Source organism: Mandrillus leucophaeus, unplaced genomic scaffold (assembly GCF_000951045.1).
Source record: "Mandrillus leucophaeus isolate KB7577 unplaced genomic scaffold, Mleu.le_1.0 Scaffold1841, whole genome shotgun sequence".
NCBI lineage: Eukaryota > Metazoa > Chordata > Mammalia > Primates > Cercopithecidae > Mandrillus > Mandrillus leucophaeus.
The window spans coordinates 190794-209014 of record NW_012101856.1 but is presented as its reverse complement, the minus strand read 5'-3'; the positions used below and the strand labels follow the sequence as shown (position 1 = coordinate 209014).

The 18221-nt window shown below is 52.6% G+C and overlaps 1 protein-coding gene across 1 annotated transcript in view; it reads right to left on the bottom strand.

Annotated features, from left to right (window-relative positions):
* Positions 1 to 4318: 4318 nt before the first annotated feature.
* Positions 4319 to 18221, bottom strand: part of LOC105538071 (serine/threonine-protein kinase 32B-like) — a 132786-nt gene continuing 118883 nt past the window's right edge. The window contains exons 6-10 of the mRNA XM_011977804.1: positions 17242 to 17358; positions 14022 to 14147; positions 7155 to 7286; positions 5924 to 5988; positions 4319 to 4505 (exon numbers count right to left, since the gene is read on the bottom strand). Of these exons, the coding sequence (XP_011833194.1) occupies positions 4319 to 4505; positions 5924 to 5988; positions 7155 to 7286; positions 14022 to 14147; positions 17242 to 17358 (627 nt within the window). The remainder of the gene's footprint in view (positions 4506 to 5923; positions 5989 to 7154; positions 7287 to 14021; positions 14148 to 17241; positions 17359 to 18221) is intronic.

The window sequence follows — 18221 nt, the reverse complement described above, 5'->3', positions numbered from 1 at the left end:
TTTTTGAGATGGAGTCTCGCTCTGTCTCCCAGGCTGGAGTGCAGTGGCGTGGTCTTAGCTCATTGCAACCTCTGCCTCCCAGGTTCAAGCGATTCTCCTGACAGCCTCCCAGGTAGCTGCGATTACAGGTATGTACCACCACACCAGGCTAATTTTTGTATTTTCACTAGAGATGGGGTTTAGCATGTTGGCCAGGCTGGTCTCGAACTCCTGATCTCAGGTGATCTTCCCGCCTCAGCCTCCCCAAGTACTGGGATTATAGGCGTGAGCCACCGCGCCCGGCCTTTAAATATCTTCTGACTGTTTACCCTGCTGTGGCCTTAGTCAGGGCACCCTCCATCCACAGCCAGCTGGGACTGGGTTTGCTGTCGTTGTGTGGTCTGAGGAGGGGTAAGGAGGATGCATTGAGGTCATGTTAATTTGTATAATCTTGCACCTGAAACATCTGGGTTTGCCAACAGATGGTGTCTACAGAGAGAATGGCAATTCCTTGCCCAACATTTCATGTACATGGCCAGGGGCTATTTTGATTCAGCCTAGGGCTCTGGAGCCAGACTGTCTGTATGGAACCCCGGCTCTGCCACCTGTTGGCTGTGTGCCCTCAATCCAGTCTGGGCCTGTACTTCCTAACCTGTGAAATGTGGGGGAATAAACATAACCAGCTCAGAGGATGGATATACAGACTAAATGGTATAGAGTGAACACCCAATAAAAGGGAGCTCTCATGACCATCTCTGCCACACCTGCCACTGCCCATTGGGTGCACTGGAGAGAAACCTCAAGGCCACCGACTTGTGCAAAGCAATCCTTCCTGCACATCTGAAAGCTCATGCCACCGGGGTGTGAGCTCCCTGAGAGCAGGGGCCTTGCTCCCAGCAGTATCCCCTGTACCTGACCCCAGGGAGATGCTCAATAAGTATCTGCCAAACCACTGGATGAAAGCACAGCTAGCAGAAAGAGCCTGGGAACTAGGAGATGGGAGATTAGAGTTCAGGTTCTTCGTATTGTAAGACCTTGAGAATACCAATGATATTTCTTTTAGGGAAATGTGATAAGTAAGGACTAAAGCACTGGCTCTCAACTGGGGGTGACTGTGCCTGCCAGAGGACATTTGGCAATACCTGGAGACATTTTTGGTTGTCACTCTGTGAAGGTGTTACTGGTATCTAGTGGGTAGAGGGCAGTGATTCTACAGATATCCTGCAATGCACAGGACGGCCCTCACAACCAAGAACTGATGTCAACAGTCAATGCCAAGGTTAAGAAACCCTAGATTAAAGGAACATGATCGAAAACCATAAAGTCACATACAAATGATCATTGTTATTGGTATTAATAGTATTCTTTGGTGTAACAAATGCAATATTAGAGTTTTTAAATGTGATATTTTCAAGGACTCCAAGGGTAGTTTTATATGATTTTAAATCTGTTTTTGTTTCTTCAAGAGATAGCAAAGATAGAAAATGCCCCTTAAATTCTTTCCTCACCAGGAGCTTCTTATTCTGTAAAATGTTGTCAAATGCTATTGAAAAGACCTCTTGGAAAAATCAGCCCTGCTCAGATCTTTGGCCAAGAATAGGAGGACGGGCCCCCCGGTGCATTTTTCAACCCACTGGAAGTCTCAGCTGCCAAGGCCTTCGAAGCCCTGACCAGCCCTGGAAGCAGACGCTCCACCTGGCTCAGTGGCCTTTTGCCAGCTGAGACCATTAGCCAATAATAAGCTGCATTTCCAGAAAATTTGGCAGTGCTAATTTTAATTTTGTTCTCTGTTTAAAAACAAGGGTCCAGAGAGGTTAGCCCCAGGGCACGTCCTCCTGTCCCCACGGTGGCCCCTGTGTGTCTGCTTCACGGCACACACACCGCACTGTTTGGTAATCCTCCCCGCTGCAGGCTATGCACATTCTGAGCACACGGGTCCTGAAGACTCATTTCTGTGTGAGGCCCACTCCAGGATTATGGCTTAGCTGTCAAATGCCTGACTGAATTTGTCCTGCAGGGCTGACACAGTGGATGCCCTGCCCATGTCCTCTCAGCTCCCACTTGCTGCTTCATGCAGATGATGGTGTCTACCACAGTGGGAGTTGCAGGAACCGTCCCTCTGCCCGAGAGCTTTCTCTAGCTGGGGAGGCATACTTGGCCTATGCAAGATGAAGTCAGCTGTGCAGGGAAGGTAAGGCCCTAGGAGCATCCTGCAGCCAGCAGACTTTTGCTGAAACCATGAATAGCGGGAATGTATCTTTAAGATAAATTCAGTGTAGGAGTTGCAGATGAATACCTGAGGGCAAAGGAGCCAGAGCTGGGAGGGTTCGCAGTTTTAGACAGGGTCCTTGTGACTCAACTCAGAACCCCCAGAGGATGCACCACTTAGACACCCTTGTCTCCTGCAGAAGATTCCAAACTGTTAAGCATCAGAATGGCTTGCAGGATATATTAAAATGCAGATCCCCATGCTTATTCTCTCAGCTTCTGGTTGGGAAGGAATGGATTAGGGAGCTGTATTGGCTGTATTAGTGTCTCAGGGTGGCCATAACTAAGTACTAGCAACTGGGTGGCTTTAAACGACAGAAATGTATTCCCCAGAGTTCTAGAGGCTGAAATCCAGGTGTGGGCAGGGCTGGCTCCTTCTGAGGGCTCTGAGGGAGAATCCGCTCCAGTCCTTCCTCCCAGCTCTGGACCGCTGCCAATGCTGGGCGCTCATTGGCTCGTAGCTGCATCACTGCAATCTCCCCATGGCCTTCTCCCCATGCCTGCATCTCTTCTCTTGTCAGGACAGACACCAGTCATGTTGGAATAGGTGCCCACCCTACTCCAGTCTGACCTCATCTCCTTACATTTGCACCCACCCTATTTCCAAATAAGGTCACATTCTGAAGTAGTGGGGCTTAGGGCTTCGATACGTCTTTTGAGGGACACCATGCAACCTGCAGCAAGTGCAGCATCTCTAGATGCTAACAGGCCCTCAGGCAATTCCGATTGCCCCCCTGGGACAGTGGCCCTCCTGTATGATGTGTGATTTATCTTTGCAGCCCCCACCATGCAAGGAGCCGGCAACCCCCTGCACATTCTGCAAGAGCAGTCGGTGTCAGACTGATGGGCGGGTGCAGCATCTCTAGATGCTATCAGGCCCCCAGGCAATTCTGATTGCCCCCTGTACTGTGGCACTCCTGCATGATGTGTGATTTATCTCTGCAGCCTCCACTATGCAGGGAGCCTGCACATCCTGCAGGAGCAGTCAGCGTCAGGCTGATGGCCAGGTCTGCGGAGATTGAAAGGAAGCAGAACTGCTGGGCACCAGGGACGTGGGCCAGGCGGAGCATGATGACAAGCCCAGCTTGGTGCTTGGCTCCCCCTAACCAGCCCTCGATTCACCACACTGCTCAAGTGGGGAAGAAGGTGCTCGATTTAATTTTCCAGCTACTCAAGTGCCAGCACAGCAAGTGCCTCTAACATGGGATTCCAGACAGAAGTGGAGGATAAACAGGTCTCACTTTTTTTTGTTTGTTTGTTTAAAGGAAAAATGCTTGGTTTGGGGCAATCATGCATCATGAATCAGCTTCTCATAGGCATTTTTTACTGCTGAGAAACTGCAGCACGGAGGGCTGTGGGTAGATGGCGCATGGCTCTCTTCCCACGAGACGAGGTGGAGATGGAGTCAGCTGATGCTCATATAGCATCTTGGGGACATGGCCAAGCCCTCTCACCTGGATATCTTTATATGGCAGTAAGCCTGTATGCCTGCTGTGACAGGAAGCCTATCAGCCATCAGGGCCATGGAGAAAGCACGTAGGTGAGCAAAGACAGGATGAAGAAGCAGAAATTGCAGCTCAGACCCCAGCCGACAGCTTCCCCCATGGCCATGCTCTCCCTGGCTCCCCATTGTCAGGAACACATGACTTCTCCCCCCTCTTTCTTTTTTGCCAACTCCTGTAAACTATGCCAGCCTCACTCTCACTTCCAATTCCTGATGACACATCTCAATGGTGTCCGTAGGCCGACTGCATTTCCCTCATCAATTCACATTTCCATGTGAGAAAGAAAACATCGACTTGGTTGAAGCTCCTATACAGTGGGGTTTCTGCTAAAAGCAGCCAGACGCAACTCCTAAATGACACAGGGAAGGATGTCTCATTCTCATTTCCTTTTAAAAGGAAGAATCCAAACCGAAGCATGTTCTGGCACACAGCAAAAGGTGAAATGCGATTGCTGTCTGCTTGGGTTCTGCACAGCTTAGCTTTTCGCAGGCTCACATTTGCCAGCAGCTGCTCTCATTGGACTCCATGGCCCATACACAGAGAATGAAGGCTGCCTGAGCCCAGGATCACTGATGCTCTTTGAGCAGAAGTTCCTCGGTCCACGTTTGTAAGTCAGGGGGAAGGGCCACGAGCCTCAGAGCGGGCAGGACTGCAGGGAAATTGGGATAAGCTCCAAAACCACTCACGACGTCAGCCCCCACCTTCCCCAAGTCTGATGGGCTGTGGCTGCACAGGCCCTTCCTGTGCTGTTGGCTGGAGCCAGGAGACCCCAGCATGTGGTCCCCTAGCAAGTGAGGCTTGCTGCCCAAGCCTGGTGTCTGTGGCTGTGCTGATCTGGGCACCTACTGGCCTTCAGAGCTGTAGCCACCCAGGGTCAGTGAAAGGCTGCTGCCTCCTTTGTCTCCCCAGTGTCGACTGGGACTGGGGCCCTGTCCTGCCCACTGGCCCATGGCTGGAATCCAAACACCCATCCCTGCCCCAGCCCTCACCTCTCCCAACTCTCTAGGCTCTGGTAATCCAAGCCTCCTAACCAACTGCAGGGCCCTGCGTCGGCCATGCCATCTTCCTACCCTGTGCACTGTTCCCACTCCTGGAATGCCACGTCTTCCCCTACATGTCCCTTAGGACTCAGCTCAGCACCTCAACTAGAGAACTTCCCCAACCATCCAGGCTAAGCCAGGTGTCTGCTGTGATATGCACTGCCCTGGGCTGCCCTTGGCCTTACAACGTATCCCCTGTGCTGCCAGCATCTGCTGAAAGCCAAAACGGTTGAATACTGGGGATTGCATAAGGGCCAGCAGTCAATGAATTTTTGAGTCAATGAATATTTGAATCTCCTGGAGAGCAGGAAGCATCTCTGATCTGCCTCTACTAACCCAAAGCCTGGCTTAGTGTGGGTCAAATGGGGCCCATCGGCTACCTCTGCTGGAGCCCCAGCTCTGACAAGTCAGCCACAGCCACAAATCCCCTAGATATTATCATTGGCTGGAACCCAACCTGGGTGTCTGCCTGCTTTGCGACCAGCCCCTTAGAGGGCAGTCCCACGGCCAGGGCACACCCCATCTAGTCCCTCCCAGACTCCCTGTGTCTCTTTTGCCATCCGAGGCTGCTAAGGTTCCAGCATCCCCCACCCACCTTACCCAAGTAAATATTAATAACAAGTCATTACCTTCCCGTGTTGACAACCCCTTCCATACCAGGTGCTGTGGGACAACAGCCTCATTTAATTCTCACAGCCCCGCGTGTTAAGGAGTGGAGATACTGTACTGATGCTGACGAGGAGGCTCAGGCAGGGTAAGGTCACCCTGCAGTGGCAGAGCCAGGACTTGGCCCCAGGCAACTTGACTCCAGGCTCTTGCTCATCATCACAGTGAGCCTGCCTTGCCGCCTGTGTTCCCGTGTGCCCGCTCAGGGCTGCTGCAGCCTCCCCACTCTCATGGGAGCTCCCAGAGACTGGCTCAGGCCACACAGCGAGGCAGGGTTAGAACACGGCCCTGTCTAATTCAAAACCCAGGAGCTTCATCCCCACCAGGGCCCTGTGACTCACTCCAGTAATACCTTCCCTTTCATCGTCAAGGCTGGTTTGGGGGATAGGGACTGTGATTCTGCCAGGGACACCCTGGGTCACTTAGGATGGGCTTTGCCCAAAGGGTACAGCGTGAAGAACTTACTTCTCTCTGTTGAATATGATGAATTCCTTCCGGACAGTCTCCAAACACTGCTGCAGGTGTCCATTCTGTCAAAGAGCACAGAGAGGTGACTAAATGACAAAGCATGTTCCAGGGAGACACGGTGACGGAGCATCAGAGGACAGCAGATTGATCTAGATGGAAACCTCAGATGCTTGGGACTGGCACGAGACAAGCTAAGTGTCTGGGGCTGGCCCTGACTGCGTGGGCGGCTGTGTCCAAGGGTAGCCTGGTGGACAAAGATGCTTTTCTCCACGTTAGGCCATTAAATCCAACGTAAAAGCCACGTTAGAATGGAATATGGGCTGAAATTCATGAGCTTATTTCCCTGACCGCTTAAGGACCACGTGAGAGGCATGGAAAACCAGAAATTCACAACCATCATGCCAGGGGCTCAACTTTTAATAGACTTTTATAGAGGAGAGGTTGTTGTGTGTTGAATTGTGTCCTCTGAAATGTATCCTGAGTCCCAACCCCCAAGTACTTATAAATGTGACCTTATTTGGAAATAGAACCGTTACAGATGTAATCCAGTTAAGATGAAGTCACAGTGAATTAGGTAGGTCCTAAGCCCAGTGACTGGGGTCCTTATATGAAGGCCATATGAAGACACGTGAAGACACAGAATAAGGCCATGCGGTGATCGAGGGAGAGACTGGAGTCATGCAGCAGTGAGCTAGCGAAGGACAAGGAGGCTGGCCGCCACTCGAAGCCTGGGGAGCCAAGGACGACCCCTCCCCTATAGCCTTTGGAGAGAGCCGGGCTCTGTGGAGACCCTGAGTTTGGACTTCCGGCCTCCAGAACTGTGAGAGAATACATGTGGGTTGTTATAAGCCACCCAGCTTGTGGCAGCCCCAGGAAACGAATACAGAGGCCCACAGAGGCAAAGTACCCAGCACCCACAAAAGTCATTGTGCAGCCCTGGGGGTCTCTGCGGTACAACATGTTTCTCAAGGGTGCAGCGGGACCACTGGGTCCCTCCCTGTGCCTTAGAGCTACACAAGCTTCCTGCTGTAGGAATAGCACTCAAGGAATGCCAGGAGCATGAATGCCTTCCTTCACTCTTTCCCCCTACTTGTTTGATGGTAGCATTTTATTTATGGCAAAATAAGGTAATTGGAAGGGAGGAGTGAAACATCTGCTTTTTGCTAAACAGTGGCCTCGCTCAGTCATTACCCTAGAGCACAGGATTTCTCTCCCGTGAAGCACTCACCAGCGGGCAGCTGTCCTTCGTGCTATCCCTGGATCTGTTCTTTGCCAACCGCTTCTTCTTTTTGTGAAGTGGCTTGGATTCTAGAATCATCTCTTCAAGCTCAAATGTGGGATCACAATTCAACCTCCCTTTCTAAAGGGGAGTAGAAAAGAAAACATGGTCTGTCTGCATTCCACCCGTCACTGAATTTTCTTTTCATTCATTTAATCATTCATTCATTCATTCAACAAGTAATGATGAACTACCCCCGTGGGATACATGGGTGACCTTTGTTTCTGTTTTCTGATGATAAGAAGCAACACGTTCTCACTGTATACATCATTTATTTACACACATGGTCCCCCTGAGGCAACCCCACTCCTGTTAACATGTAGGTATTTCCTTAGGCCCCTTTCTATGCCTGTTTTTCATGCTAGGTTGAGTTCAGTTTTCGAATCTGATTTTTTCACTTATTATTTTATCCTATGCACATTGTCCTGTCATGACTATCTTTTTTAGAAAAATCATTCTAAATAAGAATACAATTTCAGCTCAAAATCTGCCCAACTTCCTGCCCTGGTTCCCTGCTCCCCCCGGGGAGCTAGAGTCAGCTGACCCTCAGGCCCGGCCCTGCTCCTGGCCAGGGGCTCCTCCCGCTGTGGTCAGGAGCAATTTAGGTCTCCCTGACTTCTGGGCCTTGGACCCGGATTCCTGGGAGCCACTTTCATTCCTGAGCTGTAGCCCAGATGACGGCCGCAGGTGCTGGTCCCTAAGGGCAATGCAGCCCAGTGGCTATGACAGCAGCTTTGGAGCTGCACAGGGAAAAATCCCAGTTCTGCTACTTCCTGACCTTGTAAGTTTCATGACTTCCTTGGGACTCAGTTCATTATCTGTAAAGTTTGGGTGACAATCATTCCCATATAGGGAATTAATAATATAATATCTATAAAGTACTTCAAGTAGGGCCAGGCATGAAGCAAGCCCTCCCTACAGTGGTGGTCCCTGGGCCTGTTAGGACCTGGGCCTGCTGTGACTTGGCCAAGAAGGAGAGAGGCGAGGCACAGCCTTGGGGTCAGCCAGCCTTGCCACTGGGCCCTGTGTCCTCTCCTTTTACCTGCGTGACGCTGAGGGAGATTTGTAACCTCTCTCTGCCTCAGTTTCCTCATCATTGTGAAATATGGCAGGCTTAGAGGTTGTTGAGGGATCAGATGAGAAGAGTTTGCCAAGCTTCCAGAACAGTGGCTGCTTGACCACGGTGGCCCTTCCACAACTGCCCATTCCCTCTGCTTCTCTGCTGTCCCCTCACCTCCCTAGGATTCCTGGCCTTGAACCCAATTTACAAGAAAGGGTCTCGCTACCTAAGGCTGAATTTGCCTTTGCCATGCTGCCTAATCCACTTGATTAGGCAGTCAGTGCCTTTGCCATGACCTGGGGCCAGGAGGAAGACAGGGACTTTGCAGACAGAACTGGGGAAAGTCCTGGCTTCCCTAACCCCCAGGAACTCCCTAAACCTCTATGGGCCTCAGTTTCCACACTGTGAGATCAGGGCACTAGTGCAAGTTTGTGAGGCTCGCATGAGAAAATGCAAGAAAAGCTCCTAGCCTAGCCCCTGCCACACAGCAGGTGCCCAATAAATGTTACCGTTGTTGTTACTGTGTCATTCGTGGGCTGATGGAGTGGAGTCCTATGTCCTTTGCACCTTGCTTTCCCAGTTCGAGAGGCTGGGCCTCATCCTTTCTGTTGTGACCTGCTGTGGGCCCTTCATGGGTTCGTGGTGCCAGTGGCCTTTCCCTTCCCCTGCCTGGCACTGGGCTTTGTCCATCATCACCAACTCCTGGAATTCAACTATAATCCCCTTCCCTGATTTCACACGTCTGTCCTCCAGAAGTTGCCCTCCCCTAAAGAGCAAGTTGAATTTCAGGCCCTGGTCTCTCCAGACCTGTTTTACCTGCCACTCATTCATTCATTCATTCATTCATTCATTCATTCATTCATAAAAATGCAGGCTCTGCCCTGTTTTGCCTGCCACTCATTCATTCATTCATAAAAATGCAGACTCTGGATGTAGACCATCTGAATTCAAGCTCTGTCAGTTTCTCACTGGGAAATCTTGGGCAAGTTGCCTAACCTTGCTGAGATTGCCGTTAACAGGATCCACTTCCCAGGACTGGTGTGAAGCTGACACGAGATAAGGCACACAGAGTTATCAGGACAATGCCAGGTACACAGAACATGCTCAGTCCTGTTGGCCATCATCATTCGTTCACTCACATGACAAGCACACACTTAGGCCTTCTAGTGCCTTCGATCGTCACCCATTGTTCTGGGGGCTGGCTCAGGCAAAGGCCAGCCAACACTCCGGGGCCCCCACCCTCCAAAGCTCCCAGCAGGATGGCAGGCGCACTGTGACAGAGTGTTCTGACCACTGATGTATCCCTAGACACCCGTGCAGAGGGTTTCGGGAGAGGCTGAGGCCTGCTCTGTGCAGGGAGGTGGTGGCGCTGGCTAGGAATGCTGCAGGGGCGGCCAGGCTTGGGCTTGTCTTTCACTCAGAAGGTGACATAATTTGCATGTCCCCTGCAAATCTTATGCTGAGATGTAATTCCTGGTTTGGGAGGTGGGGCCTGGTGGGAGGTGTTTGGTTCATGGGGATGGATCCCTCATGGCTTGGTGCTGTCCTCACAATAGTGAGGGAGCTCTCGTGAGAGATCTGGCAGTTTAAGAATGTGTGGCACCCCCCACTCCCACTGCTGTTCCTGCTCCTGCCACGTGACACACCTGCTCTTGTTTCACCTTCCACCCTGACTGGAAGCTCCCTGATGCCTCCCCAGAAGCAAAGCAGATGCAGGCACCATGCTTCCTATACGGCCTGCAGGACTGTAAGCCAATGAAGCCTCTCTTCTTTATAAATTACCAAACCTCAGTTATTCCTTTATAGCAATGCACGAATGGCCTAATACAGACAGAAGGCTTCCACTGAGACTGGCAAATGGGCCAGTCCTTGCTTTATGCTGTCTTGAAGGAGGGGTAGGAGACTGCCTTGTGGACAAGGAGAGGAAGGGATTGCCAGAAGAGGAAGCGGCCTGTGCAAGGTTCCAGTTAGGAGACAGCACAGCCAGAGGGAGGCTATGGGCCTGTGGGTGGGGCTGAGGCTCACGGCCCTGTAGGTGAGCATGTGGTGGGGGGCTTGCGTGTGTGTGTGTGTGTGTTTGTATGGGAGTGTGCATGTGTGTGAAGGTATGTGTGGGTGAGTGTATATGTGAATGCATGTGTTTGTGTAGGGTGAGTATGTATGTGTGTGAGACTGTGTGTGGGGGCAAGTGTGCATGTGTGCGTGGGAAATGAGTGTGTTTGTCTATGTGTGAGTGTGACTGTGAGTGTGCAGCGGTCTGTGGGTGTGTGCAGGAGAGAGGCTGAGGAGGAGTGGCAGGCCAGGGGGCTGCAAAGGCAGGCACCTGCCAACAGGCGCAGGCACATGATATGGCAAAGCCACAGGCTGGCCCTGGGTGCCCTGCAGGGCATCCCAGCACACAGCCTCGGGGAAGGCTCAGACACCACGCAAGGAAGCATTAATCAGACAATCTGTGCCTGATGTGCAGGACTGCATCGAGATTCCTGGCCTTCGCCAATCTCGTCCTGAGTCTGGCAGATCAGAGCCCATGGAGAAGGCGGGCATATTTCTCTGGGCTGTCCAAAACCTGCGTTCAGAAGGAAGTCAGCCAGGGGAATAGGCTCAGAGCCGAGGCTTTGGAAGCCTCTGGGCACTACTCCCCAGGCTCGGCGAGGGTCCTGGTTTCTCCTCTGATCTGTGAAGAATTGGGGTGCAGCTGCCTGAGGTCACAGAGATGGCAGAAGAGACCCAAACTTTTACTCCCGGCTCAGCGGGGCCTGCTGGTCTCCTTCCGAGGGCTCTGCCTCATGGTTTATTTTCTGTCTTTGTAGGCTTATTGGCTTATGGCTCCACAGAACCCTAGTCCTGTGGTTGTCAACCGGGGACAACTTTATCCACAGGGGATGCTTAGCAATGTCTGGAGACATTTTTGGTGGTCACAACAGAGGGGATGCTACTGGCATCTCATGAGTACAGTCCTGGGGTGCAGCTCAACACCCTACAAGGCACAGGACAGTCCCCCATCTCAAAGAATGATCCCTCCCCAAAGGTCATCCACAGTGGGGGCTGCCCACTGTCATCTGTAAGCTCCCTGGCAGCTGGCCCTGGGGTTGTTTTCTTCCCAGGGGTTCAGCTCCTGTGCAGGACAGCGCTGGTGGGTGGAGGTGCTCGGCGGACACACAATGGTGACAGTGAGGACAGCGTTGGTGGGTGTAGGTGCTCGGCGGACACACAATGGTGACAGTGAGGACAGCGCTGGTGGGTGTAGGTGCTCGGCGGATACACAATGGTGACAGTGAGGACAGTGCTGGTGGGTGTAGGTGCTCGGCGGACACAGAATGGTGACATCAGGTCTGCGCTTTCACCCACAGCTGACTTTCTCATTGGCCAGCAGAACAGGGTGGGAAATGGGATGGAGACTGCCTGTCCCCAGCATGAAGCCATTGCCATTGCCCCCGCAGCTGCCCCTCCTGGCCCCAAGGCACACCTGCTGACCCACAGACATACACAAGACACACAGGCACACAGACACAAAAACACAGGCACACACACACGCAGATGCACAGGCACACACAGACCTATAGGCACACACACACACACACACAGGCACACGGACACATACAGACATACAGATACATAGACACACAAGCAGGTACACACACAGACATAATAGGTACACACAGACACGCACACATAGATACACACACACACAGATACACAGGCACACATAGACATACAGGCACACACACAGGCATGCACACAGACATACAGACATGCAGACACACAGATACATGGGTACACACAAGTGCACTGGCATGCACACACAGATACACACCGATGCACAGGCACACACAGATGCATGGGCGCACACACACACACACTTCCACACATACCCACACAGGCACACACAGCTCACACAGAGCTCCCCGTTGGCCAAGTGAAACCCTAAAACAATTATATTGGGAGAACAGCAGAGAGCTCTACCTAAACAGCCACTCTATGCTAAGCCTGCCCTGGACACTTTGTCCCCATGGCCTGTTTCCCACAGCAGTCCGAGGGGTGTCTGCAGAGCCAGGGAGCTTTCTGGACTCAGAGGCCGCACCATGTGCACCCCGGGGTCAAGGAAGCCTTCCAGCCGGGCAGAGTCCCCAAGGCCAGGTAGGTCTGGGTGGGGAGAAGGAGGTCCAGGCAGTGGGAACGGCACATGACCAGGCCTGGGAGACAGGGACACAGCACTGTGCGACCTGCCATTACATAGCCTGTCTGGACCCCTGCCTGGGAGGGAAGTGGGGAGAAAGGTGGGCTCAAGGGAGAGCAGGGCCAGCCGTGGACCAGGTGGACTGGCTAAGCAGGTGAGGATGCACCACTGCTTACAGGCAGAGGACAGGAACAGACTAGCGTCAGCCAGGCGTGGCTTCGGTTGGATTCAGTGGTGAACACTGGGCAGGCTGTGGGGAGGGTCTGTGTTCAGAAATGTGCGTGTGCTGCTACCACGGTTTGCGAAAAGGGTCTGGAAGCCTGGCACTCCTGGAGAAACTGATGTGGGGAAACATTACTTTTGCACCAAAAGGAGTGGCAGAATTCTTTAAAATAATATGACGTGAAACACCAGCCGGGAACGTCTGAGGCTCCCCAGGAACCAGCCTAGTGGGCCCAAGAAATCTCTTGCCTTCCAGGCTGGAGTCTTCACCTCCATTCACATCATACGGGGCTGGAACAGGCAACGACAAAGAGCACATGTTGTGATCTCTTTCCTGCTCACACCATGCCACCGGGCAGGGCAAGGACAGGTGAGCGGGGGTGGGGGGGTGTGCTCTCCTCCGTCACAGAGGGCAGAGGTGGCTGAACCAGAATGTCACCCAGGATTTCTGCCCCAATTGTCACTATTCCTCAGGTGCTCTCTGCAATTCTCTCCAGGAGAAATGCAACTGCCCAGCAGGAAGGGACCACAGGAGGCTTCCAGGCAGGTCCAAACTTTCAGGGTCTTTCTTGGAGGACCCAGGAGCCTGCAGCTCCTGCCAGAATCCTCCTTTAAAATGTAAATCCACCACTTTTACCTCCCTGCCTTAAACACTCCAGTTTCCAGGGGACAAAACCTAAAACCTTGACCGTGGCCTCTGGAAGCCTTTTTGGTGTGGCATATATTCCCTCCTGGCCCCATTTCCTATCATTTTCGCTCTGGTTTATTCCCTTAAATGCTATAAAACTATTCTTTGAAACCCAGGCTTTCTGCTGCCTTTGAGAGTGTGATCTTGGCGATCCCTTTGCCTGGAGGGCTCAGTGCCCATCCCTGCAGTCCTGGTTCCCTCACTTCACCTCTAGGTCTCTGCCGACTCTCCCTAAAAGAAGCCCCTGCCTGTGCCCCTCCCATCCCACCTCTCCCTCTTCCGAGCTTGTGCAACAAGTGCTGACTGCCCTGTCGGGGTAGGTCATCGCCTGTCTTCCTCTACTGGGCAGTCAGCTCCGTGGAGGCAGAAGAGTACATCAGCCTGCTACCCCCACACCTGGACCTGAGCACATGGGGGTGGGATTCAGTGACAGAGAGAAGGCTTGACACCCCCAAAAGACCTACCACAAGGAGGGAAGCTGCACGGCTGGGATCCTGGAAATCAGGGCCAAGTTCACCCCGAATTCCAGCAAGACATAAGCCCTTGGTGCTCAGGTGGCCGTGGCCAGCAGAGGGCTCACTGGCCAGCTGCCAAAGTCTTGCTTTGCACCAAGGCGTGGACCGGACCCTGCAGAGGGGTGGCATGACATCAGATGGGACTTCTACTCACATTGGGCACAAAGCCGGGCATCAGTGCCTTCTCGAACACCACGTCCCAGTTCATGTCGGCCAAGTAGGGCACGCTCTGAATGTCACGAAGGCTGGACAGGCGGCTCTCAGGGTCCTTGGTCAGGAGCTGCACTCAGAGGACAAATGAGCTTCCGTGAACTGGGCATCCCTCAAGGGTAGCAGGGACTCTGAAGGATGGGGTCTCATGGCAATTAATGGGCCTCTGCTCTTCATGCCCTATTGATGTCGTGCCCTGTGTGGGGCACTGTTGTTGGAAGCGCCATCTGCACTCATCTCTTTATAGCCAGGGAGAAACTGAGAGGTCAGGCTGCTTCTGCGAGGTCACCCAGTGAGGGGCTGTTGGGGCAGGGACCAGACTTTCAGCCCCCGTGTTCCTTTCTGGGACTGGAGCCTGTAACAGGCGGCCTCTCTGATGTCTGCAGAAGCATCCAATTACAAATAGAAAGAATTAGTTGCCTCATACTAGGATTTCCAACTTGGTAACGGGAGGCACCAAGTTGTAATAAAATTTGTCCCTGGACAGCTACGAGGTGACCTCTGTGACCTAATGAAGTGACCTCATTTGTAGCCAAGGGGACACTTTTTAGCTTCTCTTCTAATTGAGTTTCAGCTAATAAGGAGTGACGCAGGATAAGAACAGCCAAAGACTATGACCTGGCATCCCAGCGGGGCTCCCAACTTGCCAAAACCCTGCAGCTTATCTATTGAGAATGCACAGGGGCCAAGAATGAAAATTCAGAGGCCTGGCCCTGGGACTGCCATTTAACAGCTGTGACCTTAGGCGAGCTGCTGTTACTTGCCTCACTGCCTCCCCCGAAAGCAGGGGAAATAATGGAGACTCCTCTACTTCCAGTTCATGGTAGGACGAGACCAAATGGGACTGGTAAGGACCTGGCACATACTTAGAAAGGGGCGGGCACAGCAGCGTCCACAGGTGGAGCTGGAAGTCAGAGCCCCCTGTCAGTTCTCACACACCTGTCACTGCAGAAATCTTCCAGCTATGCCCATTGAGTGGCTGGAGTCACAGCCCACAGGGATAGCTAGCAGGGGTTGCATCTGCTGATCATGGCTGCCACTCTTTAGGGACTGTCCCAAAACAATGGGTGCCAACTTAAGCAGGTTCCACTTCAATGCCATCTGGAAGTTCACTGTTCAGGGTGGCTGTTCTGAAAACATGTTGATGCCCAGACCCGAGGGCCAGATTCTGAGCCACTTGGGTGGGCTAGGAGGTGCAGGCATTGGTGGTACGTAAGGCTTCCACATGGTTCTAATAAGCAATCAGGGTTAAGAGACACTGACTTATAAGAACCAAGTGATGGGATGTGAGGGCGACCTGGCTGTGACACCTGCCACGCCACTGATTTCCAGGGTTGATTTGGCTGATTTGGCTGGCTACGCAGGTGTGCCCTTGCTCTCTCATGGCTCCATGTGTGTCCCTCCGAAAGCTGTGCACTCGGTCAAAGAGGACGGCCATCCCCAACAGAGGAGGACCGGTCTTCGGTCAAGGGTATATGAGCAGCTGTGCTCCCCTGCTACAGCCTCCAAACAAGCTCTCAAGAACCAGGTGGCAGATTTCCTTTAAAGTAATTTAACTGATTAGTAATTCAACAAGCCATTATAGCCATGTAGGGATATTAAAAGCTGGGACCTGGAGTTAGGAGGGTTTGGATCAAAATCCTACTTCTGCCTTTTAATAGCTCTGTGGCACTGATTGAATGATTTTGCTTTCTTATGCCTTAGCTTTCTCATCTCTGGTACTGGGATAATGACACTCCCCCTGCTCACAGGGCTTGAAAGGGGTAAGGGAGAAGAGCAATCACATGGCCTAGAACACAGGACCCTCAACAGTGCTGGCTGCTGTTGTCATCATTGCTTTAAAAACAACTGGGTGCCAACCTCATGCAAGACTCAGCTCCATGCATCATGGAGGATGTGAAGGGAGCCTTGAAGGCAGGGCACCAAGATCTCCTGCCCATGCTGGACTGGAGTGCGCACCAGAACCACCTGGAGAGCTCATGGAGACACAGAGAGTGGGGCCCACCCTGGGCGTCTGATTCAGGTCTGGGTGGAGCCTGAGGATGTGCATTTCTAATAGGCTCCCACGTGACGTTGATGCCGGCTGGTCCTAGGCCCATACCTTGAGAACCACTGCTTTATTCTAATAGCAACAGTTCCTGCAGAAAGTCAAGGAGATTCCTTCCTTCCTTCCTTCCTTCCTTCCTCCCTCCCTCCTCTTTCCTCCTTCTCTCCTTCTCTCTTTCTTTCTTACTTTTTTTTTTTCAGTTTCACCCTTGTTACCCAGGCTGAAATGCAATGGTGTGATCTCAGCTCACCACAACCTCTGCCTCCCATGTTCAAGTGATTGTTCTACCTCAGCCTCCCGAGTAGCTGGGATTATAGGGATGCACCACCACGTCTGACTAATTTTGTATTTTTAGTAGAGACAGGGTTTCTCCATGTTGGTCAGGCTGGTCTCGAACTCCTGACCTCAGGTGATCCACCCATCTTGGCCTCCCAAAGTGCTGGGATTACAGGCTTCAGCCACCACGCCTGGCTGAGATACCCAATTTCTTAAAGGTCATTGAGTGAAAAGACCATGTACAGCAGATTTTAAAAACCCACATGCAGGCCAGGCATGGTGGCTCACGCCTGTAATCCCAGCCCTTTGGGAGGCTGAGGCGGGTGGATCACAAGGTCAGAAGATCGAGACCATCCTGCCTAACATTGTGAAACCCCGTCTCCACTAAAAACACAAAAAATTAGCCGGGTGTGGTGGTGGGGGCCTGTGGACCCAGCTACTTAGGAGGCTGAGGCAGGAGAATGGCGTGAGTATGGAAGGTGGAGCTTGCAGTGAGCTGAGATTGCACCACTGCACTCCAGCCTGGGCGACAGAGCAAGACTCCGTCAAAAAACAAACAAACAAACAAAAAACCCACATGCATTAAGTATTTCTGTTTATTGGGAGCTCGTAGCAGAGTGACAAGAGCTGTCACAGTTGCCACTGTCCTCCGAGGTGTGCTGATCTGCAAGCACCCCCATAACAGTGCTTATTCCAAGGCATTTGGCATTTGAGTGCAGCTGATTTGATCATTTCTACCCCTGGTATGCCATTTGTAGTCTCACCCCTTCGTTTGCTGATATGGCTGTTTCTACACTCACTGTAGCTCCCTGGTGGGGCAGGCTGGCAGCCGCCCCCTTACCTTCCTCAGCAGGGCCACCATCCCCTTGCACCACGTGGAGGAGTAGTGGACACGTTCCACCTTGAACATGTTGAGGATTTCATCGATGGGCGTGGCCGAGTGGATTTCGTACGGTCTCTGCAACCAAAGGACAACAGCCAGAATCAGAGAGAGGACCATCAGAAGGCACCATCCACACACTTTAAGACTGTGTGATTATGAGGGACGGTTTATTCTTCCTCTTCAAGTAAGAGTGGGTGCTTCTCTTTCACGGCAGAGCAGGTGGCCTGAACCCATGTGCCAACAGTAACCGGGCCCAGGGGCCAGTGCAGGACCCGGCAGGTGGGTGCTGCTCCTGTGGCCACAGGAGGTTAGGGGTGGCTCACCGAGGTCACACAGCCCATAAATGCCAGAGGCAGGACTCACTCTCAGCAGCTTAACACCAGAGTCCCTGTCTGCTCCAGTCACGGGCTTGGGACACCCAGGGACACCTCCAGTCATAGCCCCCACCTGCTACTGGGCCTTGGCTGCCACTTTCCCTGTCCTGGCTGAACTGGCCCATGGGGTGGGCAGGGCCGAGATGGCCAGTATCTGGGTGTGGTTGGGCTGAGGGATGGGAGGACTCCAGCCTCGTCCCCTGCCTTCTCGCCTGCCCTCCCCTCCTCACGATGAGGACGTGTAAGCTCTGCTCTCCCCCAATTTCCGAACTTGGTAGAAAATGAAGCCTCCTGACCATGTTTTCTCAACATTGCTGTGTGCAGTTTCTTGCTTCTAAGCCCCTCTCAAAGCTCGGGCAGACTTTCTTGACTGTGACCCTGGGGACAAGGTTTGGAGTGCTTCTGAGCAGCAGTGCACTCCCGGCCCCCGCTCCCCCTGCCCCGGCCCCCATGAATGTCTCTCCTGGAACCTCTCCAGCTGAACCGCGCTCCAAGATGTTTTCAGGTTGGTATCATGGCCACACGTCTTGGGATTACAAAGCAACAATTTCCCTGGCATGTGTG